This window comes from Podarcis gaigeae (assembly GCF_964106915.1).
Source record: "Podarcis gaigeae genome assembly, chromosome: 13".
In the NCBI taxonomy this organism is placed as follows: domain Eukaryota; kingdom Metazoa; phylum Chordata; class Lepidosauria; order Squamata; family Lacertidae; genus Podarcis; species Podarcis gaigeae.
In genome coordinates this window covers 52,819,462-52,846,172 of record NC_139689.1, presented here as the reverse complement: position 1 = coordinate 52,846,172, position 26,711 = coordinate 52,819,462, and the positions used below count along the sequence as shown (strand labels likewise).

Below are 26,711 nucleotides of genomic sequence, written 5' to 3'. Positions count from 1 at the left end.
AAGCGTTTGTTTTTCACTGAAGGCTAACATTGGCATATTTTCTGTGCTTAATTTGAGTTGGAGGAGCCGGGATGGTTACTATGACAATAATTATGGGATTTGATTCAATAACTTGCATCAATAACAAGCAATGTGAGGGTGTGTAGGCAGCCTGGCTGCACAGAGTAAGTAATATGTCTTATCTTACAGGGTGATCAAGGTATTTGGGGGTCACCTGGAGCAAAGGTAATTGAACAGGTCCACCTTTAATAATATTTAATAATAGTTCTTATATCTCATTGGTAAAGTTTGGCTCCACTGGACTCAACAGTACCAAGATTTTGCATAGAACTCTGCCTGTGGTCTAACATTTAAGAACTAATTCTGGATTTGTTTCCACTACACAACTACCATTCACTTTTTGGGGGGAGCAATTTAATGCAACTTTAATGCCGGCAGCTCAGTTTTATCTCCAGTTCACCGGAGCCAGCAAAAGGAATGCAATATTTAGCAACGTTTTCACGGAAAACAGAATGTAAGAAGTGTTTAAGAATATAAGTACCATATTTTTCGCTCTATGAGACACACTGCAAAAATTAAGGGGAAATGTGTGTGCATCTTATGGAGCGAATGCAGGCTCCATGGCTTCAGCGATAGCAACATGAAGCCTCTGAAGCATAGTGGAAGCGCTCCCACTGCGCTCCGGGGGCTTCACATTGCTTTTGCTGAAGCTCGGAGAGTGATGGGGTCAGTGCACATCGATCCCTCTTGTTCTTCCGGCTTTGCTTCGCTGGATAGGCGCTGCACAGCTTTCCCTCTCTGTGCAGCGCCCCTTCAGCGAAGCGGGAGGAGAAATGAAAGGGGCTACGCAGAGGGAGAGAATTTTTTTTTTCTTGTTCTCCCCCTCTAAAACAAGGTGTGTCCTATGGTCGGGTCCATCCTATAGAGCGAAAAATACGGTACATAAAAAAAGAATATAAGAACTTAACAGGAGCCTTGCAGGATTAGGCCAAAGGGCTACTTCCTGTTCTCACAAGGGCCAAGCAGATGCCTATGGGAAGCCTGGAAGCAGGTCCTGAGAGCAACAGGACTGTGAAACAGGAAGGTGCCACCTCAGACTCCCCCTCTCCACCAAGCTCCCTTTACCGGGGTCGTGTGGCAGCTTTCCTCCTCGCTTCTCCAGGGGCAGCAGCAGGGTTGGGTATGATTCTGCCACCAAAGATGGCTGCCTTAATCTGCCTCATGGGTGGGCCAGCCCTGGCACTCTCCCTGCTTGTGGTTTCCAGCAACTGGTTTTCAGAGGCACGCTGCCTCCCGCAGTAGAGGTAGAATGCAGGCATCAGGGTTAGTAGCCACTGATAGCCTTGCCCTGCATGAATTCGCCTAATTCTTTTAAAAAGCCATTCAAGTTGGTGGACTTCCACCTTGTGGGAGTGAATTGTTGCTGTTATGTACTCACCCTGTTCTCACCCTGGGCCAGCAGGTGGATACTGTAGATAGTTCAGGTCCACATATGCAAATAAGGGATCGAAAGTGACGTTCAGTGATTGGATAGTTACAGAAATTTGTTACAGTTACGTTGTACTGGAGCTCTATATAAGCAGGCTGACTGAACCCTTCAGTTCAGTTCTGTTCTAACCTGTGAATAAACAAGAGCTGTTTGGAGATTCGCTGTGTCATCTGATATGTTCACCCACAACTTAACAGTTTGGTTTAACAGGATTAAGAGATATGGTACTGACAAGAGATTTCCCTCACTCCCACTTCCTATGTGTTTCCTCTCCACCCTCCACTTCACTCCACAGATTCACTCCTTTATGTTACAAAATCATCTCTTCCTTTCCCTCAGGGAGACCCTGGAGATATTGGTTTACCAGGCACCAAAGGAGCTGATGGGGAGCCTGGGAAACCAGGGACCCCGGGACTTCCAGGGCCCCCCGGACCTCCAGGACCCCCTGGCTCTGGCTATGGATTTGGATTTGAGGTAATCTCTTTAGAAGGGGTGGGAGGGGCTGAGTACATAAAAGTCTTGGCCTTGAGAAAACCAGGGGTCATTTTGCCCCACAAAATGCCCCACCCAGCCACCCCCTTTAGTGTTAGGGCCTACTTGGCTACTTGCTTAGCTGGTCAACAGAACCGGAAACGAATTTTTCCTCCTAATCTCAATTGACTCGGACTCTTGGGTTTTTAAATTTCCCTCAGTGAATACTTTATCATGTTAGGTGTTGACAATCCTCTGTCACAATTTTGTGTGGAAGTGGGAATTGGGCAGGATCTGAATAGTAAGGGGCCTGGATTAAGGATTGTTTCAAGGCATGTTTCTGACCCAAAGATCTCTCTCCGTCTAGCCACTGCACACGACCAATGGTAATCCTTCTTACTGATAATTTATTAGCTTTTTGCATTTCTATAGTGATGGCTTGGCTCCTCCACAGACATGAGTTCCTCCCCTTTAACCTCTTTTAGGGCTCATCCACACAGGTCTGAGTGATTTTCCACTTGTCCTGTGCTTTCTAGTCATGACTCCGAGCAGTTTTGCTTTTTTTTTGGAAAATCCACTCTTTAGCGCTAAATCGGAGCAAATGGCAATCCTCAAAAAACCCTATTTGTTCCAAATCAGCTCTGAAGATTGGGTTTCCTTATTGGAAAGTGGCAAGGCAAACAAAGGTGTGGAAAATACAGTTGTATTCTCTTCCTAGTATTCAGTCATGGTCTGCTTGTGTAATGGATTGATTCATTGTGTGCCAGGGACCAGGGATCAGAGTGAATAGGCAGCAACATGGTGTTGTGTGATCAGCTGAGCGAAGGGGAGCCGGTAAGGTTCCTGCTTATGTGCTGTGCCTCCCACTCTGCGTGGCTGTGGAAGTTACTTTGTGAAGAAATCACTCCAAATCTCTTGAAAGTTTGTGTTTTTATGTAGCTTGCTAAACCGGATGCTCTCATGAGCTGCTAATTTCAAAAGGTCCTGCATGAAACCTTCGATGCTTAGTGTGAGTTGGGATTTGCAGTGCAGGAGGATTACTTGTTTGGCTGCCAGCGTAGCCCGATGGAACTGTTCTGTTCTTTTCTGCCATTCAGAAAGCCCCCGGTGGATAGGCATTTAGCCAATTAAATCATTGACATTTCCTATCTCCAGGGATTTATCTAAGACGAATTAATTCTAGCTTGATTTTTCTTCCAGAAGGGTTTGATAATTGACATTCCCGCAGGAGAAGGTGTGTCAGGCCAGCTTGTGGCCTATTGCACCTCTGGAATTTGTCCACAGCCTAAATGCCAAAGTGTTTAAAGAAAATGGGATCTGGCTGGCCAGCCAAAACCTGAGTTTCCCCACCCTCCATGGGTCACTTGGGCAAGCGGGTGTGGCTTGGAGGATCAGCTTCATGAGCCAAATTTGTATCCCAGCTAGGCCTCACTGTGGGCAGAAGTTTCCCCACAGATGTGTGCTGGTATCCAACAGAGGCTGGTGTGTTGTCGTTGTTGTTGTTGTTGTTGAATTAGTCTCAATCTAATTAGGCAAGTTTCCAGCTTTGAGTTCCCCTTTTGTCTGGTTGAGTTGAAGACTGCGCTTAGTGTGTTGCATACTGTAGAATAGAGCCATTGGTTCAGTTTCTGGGGAATGCCAAGGAATGTGCCACGCAGAACAGGTCTTGTATGCCCTTAGTGCATCTGGCCTGAATTTTGCCTGTGCAAATACTGCGTTAACGTTGCAAAGATTGCCAGGCTGCTCATGGCGAGTGGCTGTTGAACTGCTCCTGGAGTGTATCAGAGGTTTATAATCGGCTGCTCTGTAGTTGTGTTGCTGTCCAAGCTTTTCTGGTGGCTATTATAGTGGGGGGGGGGGGGAGTTGAAAGAGAGAGGTCTCAGATATTTAGACCTTAGGTCAATTTGTATAATGCATTTTGGAGGGATAGTGAGGTAAAACCCCCCTTGTTTTAAATGAATAATTGAGGAAATGCCTCCTAAATTTGTTAGGTACAAAAAAGGCTGTTGTCATTTTAACTAAATATACATGCAAATGAATGGTGTTGTGGGTGGATCTGAATGAACTTGCGGAATCTCTTCTAGTTCTAACCAGGGCCTTTGACTGTAAAAAGATCAAGGTTTAGCAAGAATTTGGGTGATCTTCACCATGATACCATCAGAAGGCAAGTGGCCTCCACTTTCCTCATGGTAGCGGAAAGGATGACCATCCGTCAAGAACTGCCAGTTTACCAGCCGCTCCCAGCCTTTTGTGCTTTGGGGACTGTGGTTATACTTCATTGATATTACCAGCTTCCCACATCAAAAATTCAGATTACTGAATATCTGCTGTACCCAACAGTGTGATATTGTAGACAGAAAGTTTTAAAGAAAGATATTAAATTGTGCTTTTAAATGTCTAATAACCTACTTCAGAAAACCTTTCCCTACAATAAGTATATAGGGAAAATAACTCTAACTTTCCATTTTTAAAATGAACACATTAGGATATGGAAGGCTCAGGCATCATTGGTTTGTCACGTGAACATGGAACCTCAAGACCAAGTGGGCGAAATGTAAGTAAGCCACAGTTCTAAATCCTTGTGGCCATAATCTATCAGGATATCTCATTTTATTTAATCAGCTATTTGTGTTTTCCCGTTACTGACTAAGATTGCGTCCAAATCTAGGCTTTCTGTCGCAGTCATATCTGATTTTTCTACATGGGTGGCTGGCACATGAGCTTCCCCATGTTTCTTCGGTCATTAGTTGCTGTTCCACCATGTGCAGGAATGGTCTGCAAATGGGTCCCTCAATTAGTGTGGCCCCCTCTGCAGGGCGTGCACATGTGTATTTCTGTACCTTTGTGTGTGCAGTAAAAAAATAACCGGAAGTGCACAAGATCAAATGTTACCAGCATTCAGTTGTGATGTTTCACAGGGGATGAAATAGAAGCTTGTGCTTTGGTAAGCAAATCTGTTTTCGTTTGTTTGCTTTAATACTGAGGTTTTGAAAAGAGCAATATTTAACTATATTACCATGCTGTTTGATTTGCTGAGGGTGGGTCGCAGCATCCCCTCCCTCCTTAGTGGTGCCCTATAGGCCCCCATAACCATTAACATCGCAACCAGGCATTATCCCCTTCCTTAAAAATACACAGCATCAATGGAAGACCCAAAATTAGGATAGCAGTCTCGTGCAGGACCTTCATATTACTATTATTTTAAAGTCCAACGTATGTGCTGCAATTACAGTCTCCAAGGCAATCCCCCAATAACTTCTCTAAATCGGGTTGCTGGAAATTCCAGCATTTATTCAGCATGCAGCACGTGGAAGAAATATTCATCTTTTATCTTGTATTGGGGGCTGCAGGAAACAAAGTGGCCAGACTGTGCTCAGGAGAAGAGCAAATAGAAGTTGGAGTGTGGCGACAGAGACCTCCCACCTAAACATCGCCACACATGTGACAAACCACCCACTGAAGGGGAAGAAGATGTGCTAACAATCATCCACATCAGTGGTGATTGGAAAGTACAATGGGTTGTTTTGACCAGGGGGCAGCAATGTTTTTGTGGCATTGGCTGCAGCCAATGGGAAGCCGGCCAGCATTGCGGAAGGCGGTCTCCACTCTGCTCTGTGCCGATTTAGTGCAGCGCACGGGAGTCAACCGAGCAGGCAGGGGAGGGGGGTCCATGGGCCGGTTAATGGGCCTTGGGTTGCCAAGCCCTGGTTTTGACTTTTCAGTAAGGGAAGAGCCAGATTAAATGTAAAATGAGTGGGGGAAAGGTTTGGTTGGCACTTTAATACGAACAGCATTGTGTGGACACTGTGAAAAACTTGCGTGCCTGAGCAGTACCATTTTCACAATAGACTCCTGTCTGAAAGCACCCGAAATGTTTTGCCATGTAGTCATCCTGTGTTCATGTAGTTCCAAGAGAAAACCACCATGCGGTGGCTTGGGGCTTCCCTGAGCACACAGGAGAGAGTACAGTCACTGGGAAAGCAGGGTGGGGCGAAAGGAAAGGATTAGGCAAATGTTCTAGACCAGAATTAGGAATGACATCACTCTCCCCCAGCCTCATGCAAATTGTTATAGTTTTTCTCATGCAAGCGCATTCAAGTGACTCAGCTCAGTATTTTCAAGTCACAGTGCTGAAAAGAAGATTGCATGTTTTGAGGAGGATTTAATTAAAACCTGCTGTTATGGGAAGAGCTGTCTTGATGCTGTTGGTGCTACTCTGCTGCTTATTCCCTCAGCCGGAAAGGAAGCAATCCGATGAGATCTTCTCGATCCAAGTTTTGGAACATGTTGTGTAAAAGGCTGCACTGTTTCTGAAGCCAGTTCTTATTCCTCCCTGCCCAACCCCACAAGTTGTTTCAGCAGGGACAGGAATCCTTAACTTCCCTCAACCTCCCAAGGTGACCATTGAGAGAGGAATTTGAGATCAGTGACAGCACACCCTAGAGACATATTCTGCTCAAGAATTGCTTCTGTTGTGATAGTTTGTTCTCTGGTCCCAATACATACACTTTGTATTAGTTATGAAAGACACGACATTTCCTTTTTAAAGTCCACATAGGAAGGTCGCCAGTTGTGTGAATTTTAAGGGGAAATGCTATGGTGTGTAATGTCTAGTTTTGCCCTAAAGAGGCACAATTCAAAGTGACATTTGACGTATTAGTGCATAAGAAGGACTAGCAGAGGAGAGTTGCACACAAGATGCTTACCATTGATGCTCTGCTACTTGGTCCAGTTGGGATTAATATTTGCGCATTTATACACAAATAAGTTGGTTATTATTGCTTATTTTAGGCAAGCTTTTTCAAAACCTGTAGCACACAACGGTATACAAATTTAACAAATAAAAGAGTACTATATTTTGTTATAGGGTCCAGCCGGGGAGGCCGGTCTGCAAGGACCAATGGGGCCAAAGGTAATCAATGCAGCACACTATCAAAAATCTAGAGCGTTTGTGTACTTGTTATAGCAAGAATTCAGTTTGCCATGTTAGCAGTACTCCCAACTAATTTGTGATTTCATTATTTGATCAGCTACAATATTCCCCTTATTTTCAATCTTCAGATGAACAGCATTTGTGCTTAAGTAGTGAAAATGGCAGCACCCAAGCACAACACAGGGAGGTATCAGCTGGGCTGGGGAAATCCATGGTATCCACCCACAAGTACCAGTACTTTGTGGGAAGGGGGGAAAGGTATGTGGGGAAAAGCCCAAAACAGAAGGAGGAAACTGTCCTTTTGATCATTTGGCCTTGCTGGCAGCATGTGGTGGAAGGAGCAGGATGCTAAAGGTATGACCAGGTGGAAGATGGGAGACTGAAGCAGAAAGGGCTGTGGAAGATGAGAGAGAAAAGGGGAAGAAAGGAGAGGAAAGCTGGAGGAAGACTGGGAGGAGTTTAGGCATCAGTTGTCCTATCTTTCCTACAGACAAACAGCAAATCTGTATATTTTGATTATAGCATAACCTCTTGTTATGACTATGTTTATGTCAAATGCCAGTGAAGCTAATAATGATTATGTTTTCAAGACTAATCTCTTAGACCAAAGGTTTCCTTAAAACTAGTCTTTATGCACAAAAAAAACTTTGCCTGTCTGATACCTTCATGCATCCATTTTTTCTACAGAAGGGAATTGTCAGTGAAATCAATGTATTTCTGAGATTTTGCTAATAACTTCAAATGCACTGTGATGCCACAAATAATTTTTAGGCTAAAGTAGGAAGGATCATGGATTAATTATACCTTTCAAAGTATACAAGGAAGCTTCTTGTTTAAAAAATTATTTTAGTTCTCCATTTTTAAAATGACTATTTTGTTTTTGTTTTAGGGAGAAAAAGGTGACAATGGACCACCAGGTACACCTGGCTTAAAGGTGAGACATTAACTAAACATGATTTATAAACTGACTTTATAGAAATAAAGGCAAATACTTTGTATCTAACACAAATTAAAGATTTAGCTGAAGTGACCGCATATTTTAGACTTTCCAAGTATCTCAGTATAGAGCTTGCTCTTGTGTTTTAATGTCACGCATGCTGATCTACCCTTCTGTCTGAAGATGTATATATTTTGGCAGGGAGCGGGTGGGGCTGTGGTCTAAACCACTGAGCCTCTTGGGCTTGCTGAACAGAAGGTTGGGGGTTCAAATCCCTGCAACGGGGTGAGCTCTGTCTCATCTTCTGCCAACCTAGCAGTTCGAAAGCACCCCAGTGCAAGTAGATAAATAGGTACCACTGTGGCGGGAAGGTAAACAGCTTTTCCGTGCACTCTGGCTTCTGTCATGGTGTCCCAATGCGCCGGAAGCAGTTTAGTCCTGCTGGTCACATGACCTGGAAAGCTGTTTGTGGACAAATGCCAGTTCCCTTGCCCTGAAGCTAGATGTGCGCCGCACCCCACAGTCGCCTTTGACTGGACTTAACCATCCGGGGGTCCTTTACCTTTACCTATGTATTTTGGCATGTGAGAAATGCCAAGAAAATGTCTTACTTTCTCCCTGGTAGATACACCCGGAAGCTAATCCGTAGTCCCATTTCCAGATTTGTGCATTGGACTGAAGCAAAGACATTCTTTTCTCACATTATAAAATATGCATCTTCATGTACAACATACATTTAGGTGCATGTATGGAATTGCAATGAGATGAGGCAAAGTAAAGTAAGTAGACCAGAGGTTTTTAATTTTTTGAATCCACGGCTCCCTTGACCAACTACATTCTTTCTGTGGCACCCCATGGGGCTTAGCAGCCCAGTTATGGTCACCGATTGCCTGCAGAGCTTGCAGTCTCTCACCCTTTTCCGAACGCCCTCCCTTGTGGAGTGTTCCCTCAGTCTCTCTCCTCTCCCCTCTCCTTGGGAGTCCTCTGGGCAGCCGCAACTGCCACCCCTGGTCTCTGAGCTGCTCCCCTGTTATGTACTGAGTTGAATAGGATCCAAAATGCAGCAGTCTGATTGGTCCTAGAACAATAGGATCCAAAAGGCAGCAGTCTGATTGGTCCTAGAACAATAGGATCCAAAATGCAGCAGTCTGATTGATCCTAGAACAATGCAGCAGTATGATTGGCCTACAGGAACCACCCAATCCAGCTCCAGATGGAAGTGAATCCACAACCTGATTGGCCTACAGGTGAATTCCGGAATTAGCCAATCACATGCAGCCCACTGTGTAAATAATGTATATATAGCAGATACTTTGGGGGGACTTTCATTCCTCCTCACCACTATGAGCCGAATAAAGAGCATGAAATCCACTCTCGACTGTGAGTATATTTCATCCCCCCTGCCCTAAAGAGAGGTGCCTCCTCACACAGGGGCCTGGGAAGCAACCCCTGACCAGCCCCAGAGGCACCATTCCCTGGGGGGGGGGGGGGCTTGTAGCCAGAGCTGCTGCAATAAAGAGCTGTGCAAGCCTTTGGGAGGCAGAGATGCAAGAGGGAATCAGAGGAGGGAGGGGAGGAAAGAAGAACGAAGGCCAGTGTTGCTTGCAGCACCCCTGATCATCATTCAAGGCACCCCAGGGTGCCACAGCACACTGGTTGAAAACCACTGAAGTAGACTAATTTTAGCCAAAGAAGCAATAAACAAGTCCCAAAGGTGCTTGGCTAGTTTCTGACTAGATGGGTTGCCACACCAAGATAGCAGCAGAAGAGGCTGTTCCGCCCCATAGGCATGGAGCCATCCATTGCTCATTGGCTGTAGGGGTATCATGTGGTCCAATGAGATGTTGGCTCCATGTCTTCCCCTTTCTCCTGACAATGGCTGGCAGTTGGGGGGTGTAACCTGGCCCTGTAAGGAGTCCTGAGGGTGGCTGGACTTGTCAGGGCCGTAGCTGCTACTCAGGGAGCATTTCTCTCCTGGCCTTGGCTTTTAGTACTTTAAAAATATTGATGATGATGATGATGATGATGATGATGATGATGATGATATTCAACTCCCATGGCACCACTACCTTTTTTAGTGGTATACACAGGCATGGGGCCAGGCAAGTCTCTATTTTTCCTCTCTACATGTAATACCATTGAGCCCACTGGATTTCCTTGGGGAAGAAGTGAACTATATTTTTTCGTTTCCTAGAAGTATTCTCAACTGATTTACTGGAGCCATGCCAGTATAAACATGAAAATGGTGCCACAGTGAATCACTTAATTATTGAAAGGTTCTATCATGAAACAGTTTTTGCTTACTGTAATTTAGAAAACAACAGAATGTGGAGACTTGCTCCATGAATTCCATCTGTTGAACATATTTTGAATCTGTGAAAAGCAATACCAGTCAACCTTTAAAAGCATTTTGCCTAGAATGTTGTCAACATAATCATGAATCAGTCTGGTATCGGCCAAGGAAAGCAGCTTTGAAAACTGCGGTTGTCCAGCTATTTGTGTTAATAATAATAATATTAAATTATTTATAGCCTGCCCTTCTGGCTGGGCTTCCCCAGCCACTCTGGGCAGCTTCCAACAAAATATTAAAATACAATAGTGCATCAAACATTAAAAGCTTCCCTAAACAGGGCTGCCTTCAGATGTCTTCTAAAAGTCTGGTAGTTGTTTTTCTCTTTGACATCTGGTGGGAGGACGTTCCACAGGGCAGGTGCCACTACCGAGAAGGCCCTCTGCATGGTTCCCTGTAACTTGGCTTCTCGCAGCGAGGGAAGGCCCTCGGTGCTGGACCTAAGTGTCCGGGTGGAACGATGGGGGGTAGAAACGCTCCTTCAAGTATACTGGACCGAGGCTGTTGAAGGCTTTAAAGGTCAGCACCAAGACTTTGAATTGTGAAACATACTGTGAGCCAATGTAGGTCTTTCAAGACTGGTGTTATATGGTCTCGGCAGCCACTCCCAGTCACCAATCTAGCTGCCGCATTCTGGATTAGTTGTAATTTCTGGGTCACCTTCAAAGGTAGCCCCACATAGAGTGCACTGGAGTAGTCCAAGTGAGAGATAACTAGAGCATGCACCACTCTGGCGAGACAGTCCGTGGGCAGGTAGGGTCTTAGCCTGCGTACCAGATGGAGCTGGTAAACAGCTGCCCTGGACACAGAATTGACCTGCGCCTCCATGGTCAGCTGTGAGTCCAAAATGACGACCAGGCTGCGCACCTGGTCCTTCAGGGGCACAGTTGCCCCATTCAGGACCAGGGAGTCCTCACACCAGCCTGCCTCCTGTCCCCCCAAAACAGTACTTCTGTTTTGTCAGGATTCAACCTCAATCTGTTAGCTGCCTTCCATCCTCCAAACAGAAGATGGAATACACCAGAACTGAGTAATTCTAGGCCCAGTTGCAGAGGCTAGGCAGCCCAGTTTCTACTGGGAAAATCTCTATAAAGCTTCTTCAGAAACACAGGAGCAAATTTTGGTGAAGCCATTTGCAGGCCTGCCTCCCACCTCTACCATGGCACCACTGCTAGTCCCACTGGGGCTTTGCCTGCGCCACTGCCACAGTGCTGTTGTCCTCACCATTGCCACTGTGCCCTTGCCATGGTGGCAGTTGCAGTGTCGGAGCCGGCGGCAACATGGACATAATGGTCAGGGGGAGGGAGGGGGGCCAGGATCTGTGAAGAAGTGGCATCATGCTGGTGGCATCTGGGCATTTTGCCTACAGTGGCAAAACGTCTCAGGCCAGCCCTGGGTTGTCCTCGTAAGTGATACTATGGGACTCCAGCTTTGGGATGCTTCCATCTTCAAACTAGAGGATGCGACCTGTAGGAAGCAGCTGAAATAGAGACTTTATGAACGACATTGGCCTTGCATGGGCAATAACAGATTGTTATTTCTTGCTATGGTTGCTGAAGGCTCAGACTACTTATATTTGTAGTTTAGCACACTATTATTTGTCTTGCTTTGGTTGTTTGCTATTTGTTCAGTGTCCCATCTGGGGTGAATTTGACAGGGACGCGGGTGGTGCTGTGGTCTAAACCACTGAGCCTCTTCAGCTTGCCAATTGGAAGGTCGGCAGTTTGAATTCCTGTGACGGGGTGAGCTCCTGTCACTCCATCCCAGCTTCTGCCAATTTAGCAGTTCAAAAGCACACCAGTGCAAGTAGATAAATAGGTACTGCTGCGTCGGGAAGGTAAATGGCATTTCTCTGCGCTCTGGCACTCATCATAGTGTCCCGTTGCACCAGAAGTGGTTAAGTCATGCTGGCCACATGACTCGGAAAGCTGTCTGTGAACAAATGCCGGCTCCCTCGGCCTGAAAGTGAGATGAGCGCCGCACCCCATAGTCACCTTTGATGGGACTTAACCGTCCGGGGGTCCTTTACCTTTTTACCTCAATGAAGCTTTTGAAAACCATACTATGTATAATCAGTAGACAGACCATGGCTGCTGAGATGCCAGGACTCTTTCTGGGGGGCCTCTTTGAGATGAGTGCCCCCTTCATGTCTGTCTGGCTTTGTTACTTGGAGTGCCCAGCCCTGTGTTACTTTTTCTTTCCCTGTGATCTTTACATTTGTAGCAAGCCTTTGGGGGCATTGGAATGAATTCTCTGGATCGTGGCCTCAGTTAAAAGCAGCTGATGAATCTGTGAAGTGAATGTGGGATGTTTTTGTGTTCCATTAGGGAGAGCAAGGCCCAGAAGGAAGGCCGGGATTTCCTGGTGTTGCTGGAAGACCTGGAGACACAGTGAGTAGGCTATGGACTTCCTTCTCTATGCATCGCTTGAAATTGCAGCCTGAGATGTGCAGAGGCTTCGTTTCAGGTTTAGGTGCGGGAGCCGGACAAATAAATTTCAATAGGCAGCAAACAACACTGAAGGCAAGATCCCAAGACCCACTGATGGGTGTTTATTAAGATTAAATTGCATATTTATATGCTCCCACATTCTACCGGCCCTTCTTAAAGGTCAAAGCACATGGTACACCGTAACAGTTTTGTAATTTTGTATTTTTCAAGTGTTTGCAGTTATTGTGTTTTTTGTTTTAGGTCTCATAATGACAACAATGTTAACCTGTGCGTAGCAGGTACCTGCTTTTTTTCTCAGAGAAGGAGATTTGTGCCCTTGGCCAGAATGACTGGCCCTACTTAACAGTTGTCGCTCAACAAGAAAAGTCAGTGAGTTGGCCTGTGATCTAGATGCCCCTGAAGCAGAGCCATTTGTGGTCTGAAACTCAGAAGGTTGGGGGGTGCCACTGAATTCTACCCGTGGGGAAATGGGATCAGTTCACCCACAAGATCACCCTACCCCACATGTGCCCACTCAACCGCTTCTGTCGGCAGAACTGGCACTATTTCAGGTGTCGCATAATACCTGTTTTGCATTTGTAAGTCCTTGATCGTTTAATGTGGTGGCATCTGCACTTTGGAACTCTCTGCCTCTTGATAGAGGCCTTCACCGAACCCTTTTCAACACCTGCTAAAAACATTCCTGTTTAGACAGGCCTATCTAGCTGCTTAGAAAGTTGAAGTAATTTTAATCTGTTTTAGTATTTTAAGTTTTGTACGCTGGGTTGTACATTTTTCTAGATTTTACTGCTAAGTCTTCTGTAAACCGCTTTGAGTTTTGTTTTGTTTTTAAATCATGCGGTGTATAAATTTTATTAAATAAATAAAAGCAATTCTGACCTTTTGTCTATCGTTTTCTCCATTGTTTCTCTCATGGACAGCCGTGTTTCATTATATACAATCTATATTATTAGCGACAGTCTTACCATCTTCCTTTCATGCAATTAATGCTGGCTTTTAAATTAAATGCAGGGCTCAAAAGGAGATAAGGGTGACCCAGGACCCAAGGTAAGAAGTGGCATTTATTCTAATTTAATTCAATATCCACTTGGACCTCAGTGATGCATGTACCATCCTTTTACAAGGGCTGAAGCTTTCTACATGCAGGTCCCACTATCCACCCGCTTGTTATCTGCAGATACACTTCTCCAAACGCAAATAATTTTGCCCAAACCTTCATAAAAATTAATAATAATAATAATAATAATACCCTGCCCATCTGGCTGGGTTTCCCCAGCCCACTCTGGGCAGCTTCCAGCACATATGTGTGGGTGATTCAGATATCCAGACAGCTGGAGTTTGCCCACTTCCTTATTTGTTTGTGCTTTGCTGGTTGAGCTGCAGCTATTTTTCAGGCAAAAACCATTCAAGGGGGTGATGGGGGGAAGGGATGGGCCAATCAGGGAGAAGGAGAGATCGGACACACCAATTTTGCTTTGTCTTTCTTCTGTTGTTTGGCTCTGGGCATTTTAGGAAGAAAACATGGTGGGAGAAAGATATTGGATTAGAAATGTTCCCATAGGAAATAATGGAAATCATCAGCTTGTTATAATAATAATAATAATAATAATAATAATAATAATAATAATAATTTTTATTTATACCCCGCCCTCCCCAGCCAACAAGTTGAATGACTACAACTTAAAAACAACATCAAAATACAATATTAAAATATTAAAATGTAGCCTCATCGCAGGAGGAGAAAGGAAAAGAAAAAAGAGAGGAAGGAAATCAAATTGGCTCCAAGCCAAAGGCCAGGAGGAAAAACTCTGTCTTACAGGCCCTGCGGAAAGAGATCAGATCCCGCAGGGCCCTGGTCTCATGAGGCAGAGCATTCCACCAGGCCGGGGCCAGTGTTGAAAAGACCCTGGCTCTGGTTGAGGCTAATCTAACTTCCTTAGGGCCTGGGACCTCTAGGGTGTTGCTATTTATGGACCTTGAGGCTCTCCGTGGGGCATACCGGGAGAGGCGGTCCCGTAGGTACAAGGGTCCTAGGCTGTGAAGGGCTTTAAAGGTTAAAACCAGCACCTTAAATCTGACCCTGTACTTCACCGGGAGCCAGTGCAGCTGGAAAAGCACTGGGTGAATATGCTCCCATGGCAGAGACCCCGTGAGGAGTCTCGCTGCAGCATTCTGCACCCGTTGGAGTTTCTGGGACAGCTTCAAGGGCAGCCCCGCATAGAGCAAATTACAGTAGTCAAGCCTGGAGGTGACCGTCGCATGGATCACTGTGGCCAGGTCGGTTATGTGGTTATGCGAACACTCACCTGATAAACAATTTTCTGAGAATGCATTGAGTTCGGAAATTGGAACATGTGTGTATATAAATCAGAAGATTAACATGGTTTGGTTTTGTCTCATTACCTAAGGTCATTCCCTATGCTCCTAACCACCATATTCTCTTGCAATAGGGCGAACCAGGACAAGATGGTGCCAGTGTTGTGGGGCCACCTGGACCACCTGGACCACCTGGTCCCATCATAGCCATTCCCAGGGTAGGTATCTTATTGCTATTCTGCTGCACCATTATAACCACCCTTTGTGCATTTGTGTAGTGCTGCTGCTAATGTCTGCCACTTGTGGAAGTTTGGAGGTGAGGCCTTCACAAAAATCTTGAAATCATTCCAGAAATCCTCACGTTCTTTGCCACATCTGTTCCATAGCAGGCAGTGGAGTACATTGATAGGTAAAAAGCGAGAGGGAGCAGGATGTGAGAGCTAGGCTCTGCTTCACTGTCATCACAGCTAGACTTCATAGCAGGAGCGAACCATGCTGTTTGACTGCCTGAGGCAAAGCAGAAAGATGCCACCCTGGACACACACCCTTGCTGTCTCCATCAAACCCCATGGGGCAGCTTCCAGGTCAGCCAGATCTTGAGAGCAAGATTGCGTAAGACCTTCAGAGATGGCCCTGCCCTGCTCCAATAGTGGATCTCCAGATGTTGTTGGACTACAGCTCACATTATCCTCAGCCATCATGGCCAGCCCAGCAGAAGTTGGCGAGCCTGCCTTACTAGCTTGACTCAAAAAGATTCAGTTTACTAGTGAGTGAGCTAAAGAACAAGATTTATGTCGCACAACAGAGGAAGCAAAAGTGGTGTCGTTTTCTTTTGCTTACCCTAATTGTTTGTGAGGTTTAAGGACTCTGCGTATATATGCAGATGCCTTACATCACACCAGACTCCTTTTATACACCATCACCATAGGCACATACCTCTATTTGGACTTTCAGTAGCCCTGTCAAGAACAAAAGCACCTTTCCAAAAAGCACCATCTCTCCCAGTTAGTTGCTGCTCAGTTGTCATTGACCAGCCAGGCTTTCTAGTTAATATCTGTGAGGGAAGGAAATATTTTAATTGTAAAAAAACAGCAGCTCCAAACTCTTAAGGGGCAGCCCTCAGACCACCTCATAATCCTCTAAGTAAACAAAACCCCATCCCCAAATTAGAAACAAGAACCCTGTTTTTTAACTACCTTCTGTTCTGCTACATAATCTAAAATACAGAACAAACTACTTTTTCAAGCTTCCTGCCCAAGCATTCTGGAAAGCATGTTTGTTACCAATATATGCAGAAATAAAGATGTCTAACATTTGACTGAACTATGTTTCAATTCTCCAGTGAGCCCATGTGAGCTAGTTTGAAACCTGAAAGTTTTTTGAAATTACCCATGGGAATTTGTTCTTATATGAAAAGCAAATTGCTTCAACATCTAGAGATGAAGTCAGATATTGAGAGTTTATATTCCATTGAGGCATAGAAGTAGAGGGAAGCCAAGCAATAATATGGTTTTATTGGTATGTTTTATTATTTTATAAGTAAGACACCTAGAGAAATTACTTTGAGACATCTCATAAATATTATAAATAATACAAAGCCTAATCTCTTGACTTCACCAGTGACTGTTATGCTCGATGCAGAGAATGTGGCGTGTTGCCTTGGCAGCAAATACTGTATAAGCAAAACCATGTAGCTTTTTCATTGCCGTAATGGAGTTCAAGTGGGCCTTTCTCTGATGAAATTAACCAATATTGATGGAAAATTACCCTGCCATATTGCATGCTCCAGTCCCTCATCTCACACACAGATTCCCCTATTACTGTGGTTAATGCTAATGAAGCAGGTTTCAAAACATAAAATGAACAGCAAAGCGTATTTGGTAAATCCTGTAGATGTTTGCACCAGAAAGGGAAGCGGGTACATGACCCCAGTCAAGCTTGCAAAAATATATCATTTGCCTGATAACAAATGTTGGAAATGTAAGGAGACTGAAGGTACATTCTTTCACCTTTGGTGGACGTGCCCAAGGATTAAGGCTTTCTGGGAAATGATTTATAATGAAATGAAAAAGGTATTTAAGTATACCTTCCCGAAAAAACCAGAGGCCTTCCTCCTGGGCATGGTCGGCCAATTGGTGTCAAAGAAGGATAGAACTTTCTTTATGTATACGACCACAGCAGCAAGAATTCTCATCGCAAAATATTGGAAGACACAAGATTTACCCATGCTGGAAAAATGGCAGATGAAGATGATCGATTATATGGGATTGGCAGAAATGACCGGCAGAATCCGAGACCAGGAAAAAGAGTCGGCGGAAGAGGACTGGAGGAAATTTAAAGATTATTTACAGAAATATTGTAAAATTAATGAATGTTAGAATGATGTTGGATTGAAATTAAGTGGTTACCAGCTGTAATGTAAAGGTGGAGTAATAAGCTAAGACAATTTATAATAAGTTATAACAAGAATTTGCGGAAATAAGATTTGATTTGGAATACAAAAGGGGGAGGTGAGAGGAGGTCCGAGACAGAAGGTGACGGAAATAAGTGATGGGAATTATATTTGTTTCTTTTTGATATTTTTGTATTTTTCTTTTTTGTGTATTATTTGTTTCTTTTTTGTGGTATTTATGTCTGTATTAAATTGGAAACTCTAATAAATATTTATATAAAAAAGAAAGAAAGAAAGGGAAGCGGGTAGAGGAAGGAACTTATGAACAATGGTTAAAGAGCTTTAGGAGCATTCTCTCTGCACCAGCCCATGATGTTACTTCACTTTTCAAGCAGTGGTGTCCAAACTTTTTTCAAAGAGGGCCAGATTTGATAAAGTGAAGGGCCATGAGGGCTGACCAAGCAGCCGACCAAAGTTGATGGGATTGAAGTTGTTGAGCTTTTTTATTATTTTACCCCACAGTTGTTGAGCTTTCTTTAAGATTGAAGTTTTTGAGCTTTTTGGGGGGTTGAAGTTGTTGAGGGGTTTTTTTTAGGATTTTACCCCAGGAAATAAACTGCCACAGGGATTAAACAGACCAGTGGGCCGGTTAGGCCCCCGAAACAGACTTTGGACATTATGGTAAAGATGAATTCCATTTTGCTAAATGCAGCATTTGGAAAGGAGATGTATGGGTGAAAAAGCACAATGAACACACCAGAGAGCCTTGGTCAAATGTGTCTCGCTGGTAGGTGCTTATTGCGTATTTTTAAATGCACCTTCGCTCCTTCCATTATGGTGGTTGCTCACAGCAGAGGCATGTAGTGGATAGCAGGAAGCAATCTTTACTCTTGTGATGGATCAGAGTTCTAATGGCCAACCCCCCCCCCTTTTTTTAATGAGGGATCCCCCATAAGGGATTATGACAGGCTGCCAGCACACAGGAGGTTTGGGGTTTTTTTGCCACACCCATGTCTGTCCAGCTGCTTGGGGAGTTTCTTCAGCCCAGCTCTAGTAAAAAAAAGAGAGTGACATCATATTATAGGGGTTTAGCAATATAAGCAGAAGCAGCAGGCCTTGCAGTGGCTTCCTCTGTCTGACTATCTAGTGCAAATCTCCAAAGTCCCCCCCCCTCCTTATTCTCCTGTGTCTGACACTTCTTGCTGGAGTGCAAGAAAATAAATAATGCTTGAAGGAGATGGGTAGAAAAACAGTGCATGCTTTTGATGACCTGCTTACCTTTCTCCATCTTAGATAAAATTAGTAGAACATTTCATTTTTCTCCAATATTTCTAGAAATTAGTGGATGATCTAGAAAAACTATTAATGTTTGGCATTTTGCCTGCTTCTCTCTCTCTCTCTCTCTCTCTCTCTCTCTCTCTCTCTCTCTCTTTCAGTCACTAAATGCTTCAGATGAAAGTTTTAACATTACGAGAATCCAAGGACTTGTTGGGCCTCCAGTGAGTATGTTCTATTCTGTTGTGCTAGATAAAACCATGCCTTGGTTTAAGTAAACTCCTAAAGCATTTTTCTCTGATTCTCACATAGAAATATGCTTCTTCTACCAACCTCTTTGGACTTCACTGTGTTATATGACAACAGCCCTGAGTACAGATCTTGATCCATCCAATATAACAGAATATAATCATAGTAATCTCCAATATGTTTCTAGCTGAACATGTAGAATATAGTACTATATGATGGTGATGGGGATTATTGGGGATGGTTTAGTCTATATAATCAACTGCAAAAACAAAACATAAACCTGGAATAGGAAAACTATTCCCAATTTAGGGCTGTTTCAAGGAACTGAGCTGGTGTGCTTGCAACAGATAGCACCTGTGCTTTTGAGGAATCCGTCAGAGCCTGCCTGCATAAGCATCAACAGGCTGCATGTTCATTGCATCCATCTCTCCTGCGGGGAAGGGATTGGGGCTCACATCTCAGCTTCCGCTACTCCCCACCCCGTGATTTTATTCAGGTGAGAGGCATAAACGATGTGATAAGCATCATTTTTCCAAAGGGGATGTTAGGATGTTAGGTCCCACCCCTATGTAAGAGATGGATGCTCTGATTTTCAGTGTTGATTTACTTGCTGCCACCTCTTTTACTGACCTGGCAGTTTGTTGAGCACGGGAATGGGGAGGTGGTAGCAGATGCATGGCGTGTTTCACATGCACTTGTTTTGTGTGCGCGCACACAAAATATCACTCTTTTTAGCAAGTTTATAATGCAGGAGTGGGCACGTGGGCCTGATCTGGACTACCAAACCTTCACCAGCGGCTTACTAAGCCTTGACCTGATGGGTGGTTTTCATCACCATCCTGGCACTGAACTGGACAGATAGGTTTAAAGCTCTCTGTTCATCCCAGCACCACAGTGGAGATTAAAAACACCTTGTCGCACTCAGCTGAGTGCACGTCTATATATATGTTTGCACAGTAGTAAAGCGATAGTTCTGGGGAGAAAACCAACTTCCCTTTTAGGATAATGCATGCAGGAGTTAAAGGAAGCATCATCTTAAAGAGAAACATTTGTTTTTGTGTATGTGGGAAGACAAAATGTCACTTCAAAGGTGTTGCCGTCCACCTGGAGTTTATAGGGTGGACTTAGCTGAACTTCGGTCCCACTGAAATCAGTGGGAAAAGTTAGCTTGAGGAATGACTAAGTCCAACTGATTTCACCGACAATGATGTGCAACCAGGTTCGGAGTACAAATAACTTGTATATCGCTACTTAGAAGTAACTCTCACTGATTTAAATGAGGCCTTCTCCCCAGGTAAGTGTGTAATAGTACTAAAGCCTCAGTCTGGATCTAACCATATATATTTACAATTATTAAAGAATTTACTTTGTATCTGCTCTCTAATTGGAATCACTTTTTAAAATCAGGAAAAGGATTTTGATTTATTTTACACATCAACTAAGCATTGCAGGCCTGTATGATATGTTTCTATCATATGGAAAAGTATTTCCACACAACCTACAGTTCCCACAAATCAAAACAATGATTGCAAACTTGCTGGTTCTGATGCAGTTTCCTGCTGAGCAAGATGAAGAGCAAAATGTAAAATATCGCAAAATCTTTTTAGCAACTATAGTAACGCCTGCAAACCAACAAATTAAATCTGCCATGTTTCCTAAAGGATGTGTGTCTCTGTAGACCAGAAATATTTTTCAAGTAATTAACAGTGACTGTTAGCTTCTGAAACTTAAGCCTTGGATTCTGCTACTCAGACAGCTGTATTTAGAAAGTTGTCCAATGTTTTAAATGCAGTTCAAAATGAAATGGCATCCACAAACAGCAGGGATACCTAATCACACTGAAACATCTTCACCTGCTTTGTCATTGCATTTTACAGGGTCCAGACGGTAAGCCCGGCCTGCCAGGATTTCCTGTAAGTACCATATACCCAGTTTCTGAAACAGTAAACATGTAATGTAATTGCTATTAATGTTTTAGCACTTGTCATGGTGCACAAAGCGTATAATGCCCAACATGTCCTAAGGTCCTAATAATAAAATGAGAAAATAACATAAATCCGAGTAAAACCAGACATTATACTGCAGGATTCCAGTGGCGGCTTTGAGAATAAGTTTCAGTTCTGACCAAGTGATACTGCTTTGATTCTTCTATATGACGACTTCAGCAAGTTCCAGTCAGATGGTTTTTGTATTGCTTGCAGTCATCAGATAAGAGCATTTCACATAAATCATAGGGGAAATGAAACTGGGATGGTGTCTAATGCCATCACGCTGCTTTTGTAACATTTCCAGAGGCTCAGATTAAGTGTTGAGCTCTCTTCAGGCCTTCTGCTCCATAGATGTAGCAAACGTGGCTGAGGGATGGGGAGCATGTTGCAATCCCCAGGTCCCCACATGGGCACACCTGCTGACCACAGGTGGATGAGCACTTGTCAACCGTGTGAAGAAGGCCTCCCCACATGAAGATGCACAGACAAGTGGAAACCTTGGCCAAGCAGGTCCACCACTCACACAGATGAACCCTCCTTGTGTACAGCTATGCATGCACAGCCCTCCTTCACTTACTGACATGGCCAGTGGGTATGTTGGCTCCAGCAGGACATGTATTTGCTGCTAGGAGAAGGCCTGATCCAACAAGGCGGGACTAGGCTAGTCCCCTAAATGTTCCCCTGGTGCCTCCTTCCCCAAACCTGGGAATCTTCTGCCTGACTTATGGACACACATGCAGTTTCAGGGTGTAATGTCCTCACAAGCCGACACCTCTGGGCCTACCTGTTTCTGTTAACCTATTTGGTCTTTATGTAGGCTGATTCATAACTTGTGTGGGAGTTATGTAACTTTTCCCACATCACTTTTGAATGAGTGGATCACATGCCCTGGAGGCAGGGAACACTGATGTAAAAAGCTCATGCTGCCCCCCCTACAAGATCACATCCCTCAAATATCCCCAAAGCAGAGTGGAATTTCCCCACTCTTGGTAGTGATGTCCCAAACACACAATGCATAAAATCAGGCATGGGAGCAGAGAGATATAGGCAAGCCCCACTCGAAACCTCTCAGGCTTTGCTCTTCAGACTTTTCTGCAATTAGCCGAATCACAGGGAGAGTTTCTGGGTATGCTCATTCACACACATTTAAACCCACTTCAGGCTTCCATGCTAATTGCAGACAGGTATGAAGAGCAGCCCCCACCCCTGGGGATGCTTGGGACGGGGCTGGAGTGAAGACCTGGAGCCTTCCCCTGATTTTATGTATCGTGCTCAGTGGGATGCCTGACCACAGCTAGGTAAAAGGTAAAGGGACCCCTGACTATTAGGTCCAGTCGTGGACGACTCTGGGGTTGCGGCGCTCATCTCGCTTTATTGGCTGAGGGAGCCGGCATACAGCTTCCAGGTCATGTGGCCAGCATGACTAAGCCGCTTCTGGCAAACCAGAGCAGCACACGGAAACGCCGTTTACCTTCCCGTTGGAGCGGTACCTATTTATCTACTTGCACTTTGATGTACTTTCGAACTGCTAGGTTGGCAGGAGCAGGGACCGAGCAATGGGAGCTCACCCCGTCGTGGAGATTCGAACCGCCAACCTTCTGATCAGCAAGTCCTAGGCTCTGTGGTTTAACCCACAGCGCCACCCGCATCCCATGACCACAGCTAGAGCTACCTGTAAAAAGCACACTGACAGAGGATGGAAAGGGGCTGAAATAGTATGGGCAGTGATGAGGGCAGGGGCAGCATCTGGCTCCCACCTCCCCCATTCTGCACTTTAAATCACCCCCCTCCATTGGACATCCACAGGAATTTTTCTAGGGGAAGGGCAAAGTAAATACTACAAACATACCTACTATTTCTGGTAGACCTTGTGAATGATGATGACACCTGGGTAGATGTAGCCTCTGAGAAACCTGCATTCCAGGTCTACCCCTCCCTTGGTTCTCATTGGATAGGCTGGCTAACTGTCCCTCTGTGGGTGGACACGGCATCCAGACCCACTTTCCACCCACTGCTGATGCCCTCAGTTCCTTCCCTGGCTCCCTCTCCCAGTCCCAGCAGATGCCCATGTCCCCTCCCCAGCCATGACCATGGCTCTGTAGAGATTTGTCAGCAGACCCAGTTTTGCATACAGGTCTGCTGTTGTCCTAAAAACAATAAAATGTTAATCATATTTGGCAACATGCGGAAGTTACCTAATCATAATAGGCCTGTTTATAGAAAGACTACTGTGTTTTTTTCTAGGGCCCCAGGGGACCAAAAGGAGACATTGGACTTCCTGGTTCACCAGGAGAGAAAGGAAAGCAGGTAAAAAGGAAAGCAGGCAGTAGACCAGTTTAGAAATGTGAGGTGGTTACCAGCATGTTTTGGAACTGTTAGGGATGATTTCCTCTTGTATATTCAAAGATGAGCTCAAAACATCTTGGCAACCTGAGGCCTCAAGAATTTGGTTTTCATGGTTTGTCATATTTCCTTTAAATGTGGTGGAGATGAAGCTTCCCTTTACAAAATGGTAATCCAATAAGCAATTTCTTCTGGGGAGTTGAAAAAAGGTGGAACCACACAATTGTAATTCGGGGCTATGATCAAGTTTAGGTACCCATGGATCTAGCAGCACATTCCAGGATCCAAGGATAACAAGGGGGCGTTGTGAATTGTTCCCTTGTTAGATTTCAACTTTTCCAGATCTAGGACCCACATCTACGGATTGATCCCTGTACATCCAACCATTGGTTTATTTCTTATTCGGAAGAGGCTATTTGAAGTCAGATTCATGTCAGCTCTTGGTATAAGTCAGTAAAGTAGCAAATTCATCTGACAGATTTATGTACGCCAGATAAATGTAAACATCAAACCTTGGAGGAAAAATGAAATATCATGGCAATGAATAATGTGGTTTTTCTAGGGTGAAAAGGGTGAGCCAGGAGCCATCTTTGCTTCAACTGAATCATTAACAGAAGTGATAAGAAGACCAGGAGAGAAGGTAACTTTGTTGGGGTTTCTTTGCCTTCTTCTGCTCTCTCTGTCCCATAGAAGAGAATGTGTGCTCTTTAAGGAACTGCCCTGAGACCTGTGGGTATAGGGTGGTATATACATTAATAATAATAATAATAATAATAATAATAATAATAATAATAATAATAGGACCCTTTTTCTCATAGGGTGAACCTGGAGTAACAGGACCAGTTGGACCAATGGTAAGCTTATTAATTTTTAAAAATCAGTTCATGCACCTTTTGCTATTGGAGAGAGGGAGAAATATTTCAAAGTGATGGTAGAAAAGTGAAGAAAGGAATGAACTCTGTGGAAGGAATTATAATGGTAAAAAGCAAAGTTCTATTAGAAACCTAGACCCGTTAAAAATACATTTCTATATATGTGAAAACATAGCATTCTTCTGAAATCATCCTGTTTTTTGTCAGCACTTTAGTGCAAATTTCAACTAATAGACATTTTTCTATGCAATCTTGCCCAATATACAAATTTTGCAAATAAATTTTCCCGTATGTAGTGCATTCTTTCACCAAATGTCACACATTTATACACCCTTTATCCTCGTATATGCATTTTTGTACACACAAATTGGCTGTAGAATTGCATTGCAAAATTCCAATAATAATAATAATAATAATAATAATAATAATAATAATAATAATAATTTATTTATACCCCTCCTATCTGGCTAGGTTTTCCTAGCCAGTCTCAGCAGCTTCCAACAAAATATTAAAATACAAGAGATGGTTATGTCTCCATTAGTGGAGCCAATTCGGCTTCAAAGTGACAAGCAACAGCCAGTCGCACTACCGTCAACAAAAAGAACACTAGGTCATTGGCCTCAATCCCATGGTTTGTGTCCAGGGATAATGGGGCTAAGGACAGGACAGGCTTCCATTTCTGGCCCCTGATGAAAGAGATGGTGTCAAAAATCTTTTCCCATACTTTTTGGGATATACTCTACATCCCCAGTCTTCACGTGAGAGCTCCCTGAAAGTAGAATAATGCATGAGACACAGGATCCCTACGATAAGATGACTCTTCACATGCATGAGTGCAGAATGCTCACAACAGTACACTGGTGGGTTCTTTTCTTGCTGTAGCTATAACTTGAAATAACCTTGTGAGGTCATGTTCATTGTTTGCAATGTTAATGAAAATAATACAAATGGTTCTTTTTTGAAAAGGACAGATTTCAAAGGATGGTTGTGTTTCAGTTCACATATTGAGTCAGAAAGTGCAAATGTGGTAGGCTGACTTTTAAAAGCAAACATATTCAAGCAACCCTACAAAAAATGTAAGCAGAATGCGCCAGTAATTCCTATAATGTATTTGAAGAGCTTTTCCTGGATTGCCTCTGATTCTCAACTTTTTAAAAGAAACTTTATTCATCTTTAAAATAAAGATAAAATACAAAGAATATTGAACATACTAGTACAAGTGTATTAATGTATATTGCACATATGAATACATTATTATGTGCAAGTGTGTGGCAGAGATATGGCTTTATTGCCAATAAAGCACACTGCACATATATAGGCATTTGTTCTGTTTTTCTTTCTCTCTGTTTGTAATACTTCTTTTTTGTCTTTAGGGGCCCCCTGGACCTTCAGGACTTAAAGGAGAACTTGGTTTCCCCGGTCGGCCAGTGTGTACATTTCTTTTTTGGGAAGAGGGGTATTTTAAAATTCTTTTTATTATGGCATAAAGCATTTATGTGTTGTTATCTGCCTTTCAGGGACGTCCTGGTCTGAATGGGAAAAAAGGCATAAAAGGTGAACGTGGTGTAACATTATATGTAAGTTCTACAGAAATGAAGTTCTTATTAACGGTTTAAGAAGATGCAACTATACTCATAACAAGCAAAAGGAAGCTCTATTCCATGCATGAATTAATTAAGAGGAAATTCCTTTTTATATAGGCACTGGCTTGGGTGGCTTTTAAAGGGGATTAGTCAAATTAGTCGAAAGGGATATAATAACCCATTCTTGGAAGATATGGTCGCCAATGTTCAGATATCCATGTTCAGAAACCTTCTGAAACCAACTGCCAGGGGTTATACAAGAGACACAATAGAGGTGAAGGGATGATTTGTTTGGAAACGCTCTCTGACATGTAGGGTGAGGCCTTATCCCTAAAGGTTGAGGTTCTGCTGTGTTTTTTGTTTAGTTTTGTTTAGTTTTTAGTGTGGCCTGTCTTGTAGCAATCACAAGGTTGATGGGGTGTTTCAAACACTGCCAAATTATCAGTGTCTTTAGTTATGAGCTGGGGGTGGTGAGAGGTTTATGAACTGTGTAGGAGAGCATGGGATGCCCCAATTGATGCAATTAAAGGTAAGGCGTTGGTATGGTGTTGGAGAATGGATGGACAAGCCAGTACAGGTGAGCCTCAGTTAGACAGCTCCCATATACCCCCTGCTTTGGTCCTCCCCAGCCAGTCTTTGTGGTTGCCTTAGCAGGCAGTTCTTGGGCGTGCTGGCTCTATATCTTAGAGTCAGGTTGGGTTGCAATAAAATCTTCCTCATTTATTGCTTGTTAGTGGACGAGGAGACCAGTCTGTGCACAACTGAGTCTTGGGTGGGAAAGCTGGGAGGAGTTGGTCTGAGTTGTGTCCTCCTGGGTACTCACTTTAGCGCCAGAACAGAGCCGCTTTTAGCAGGTTATTCTGCCACCCAGATGAGTGGGATTCAACTGGTGCTGGTAGAGACACTGGTGGAGGAAGGGAGTGTGGTGGGTGTGATCCGCCCAGGTGTCATCCCTGAGGGGGGTGACATCGCCCCCCCGCCCCCCTGGGACTCTCACCCTTCCCCTGCAGACAGCTAGCCCTGCCCCCGGGTGCACAGCTACCTCCACCTCTGGGTAGAGAT

The 26,711-nt window shown here is 44.1% G+C and overlaps 1 protein-coding gene across 2 annotated transcripts in view; it reads left to right on the top strand.

The window, feature by feature from the left end:
* COL15A1 (collagen type XV alpha 1 chain) overlaps positions 1 to 26,711 on the top strand; it is a 125,093-nt gene that overhangs the window by 71,267 nt on the left and 27,115 nt on the right. For both annotated transcript variants that reach the window (XM_083709051.1, XM_083709050.1), the window contains exons 15-29: positions 190 to 225; positions 1,829 to 1,963; positions 4,447 to 4,515; positions 6,829 to 6,873; positions 7,784 to 7,828; positions 12,509 to 12,571; positions 13,643 to 13,678; positions 15,082 to 15,165; positions 18,776 to 18,838; positions 20,741 to 20,776; positions 23,096 to 23,158; positions 23,757 to 23,834; positions 24,013 to 24,048; positions 25,440 to 25,493; positions 25,584 to 25,643. In XM_083709051.1, coding sequence (XP_083565177.1) covers positions 190 to 225; positions 1,829 to 1,963; positions 4,447 to 4,515; positions 6,829 to 6,873; positions 7,784 to 7,828; positions 12,509 to 12,571; positions 13,643 to 13,678; positions 15,082 to 15,165; positions 18,776 to 18,838; positions 20,741 to 20,776; positions 23,096 to 23,158; positions 23,757 to 23,834; positions 24,013 to 24,048; positions 25,440 to 25,493; positions 25,584 to 25,643 — 903 coding nt within the window. The remainder of the gene's footprint in view (positions 1 to 189; positions 226 to 1,828; positions 1,964 to 4,446; positions 4,516 to 6,828; positions 6,874 to 7,783; positions 7,829 to 12,508; positions 12,572 to 13,642; positions 13,679 to 15,081; positions 15,166 to 18,775; positions 18,839 to 20,740; positions 20,777 to 23,095; positions 23,159 to 23,756; positions 23,835 to 24,012; positions 24,049 to 25,439; positions 25,494 to 25,583; positions 25,644 to 26,711) is intronic.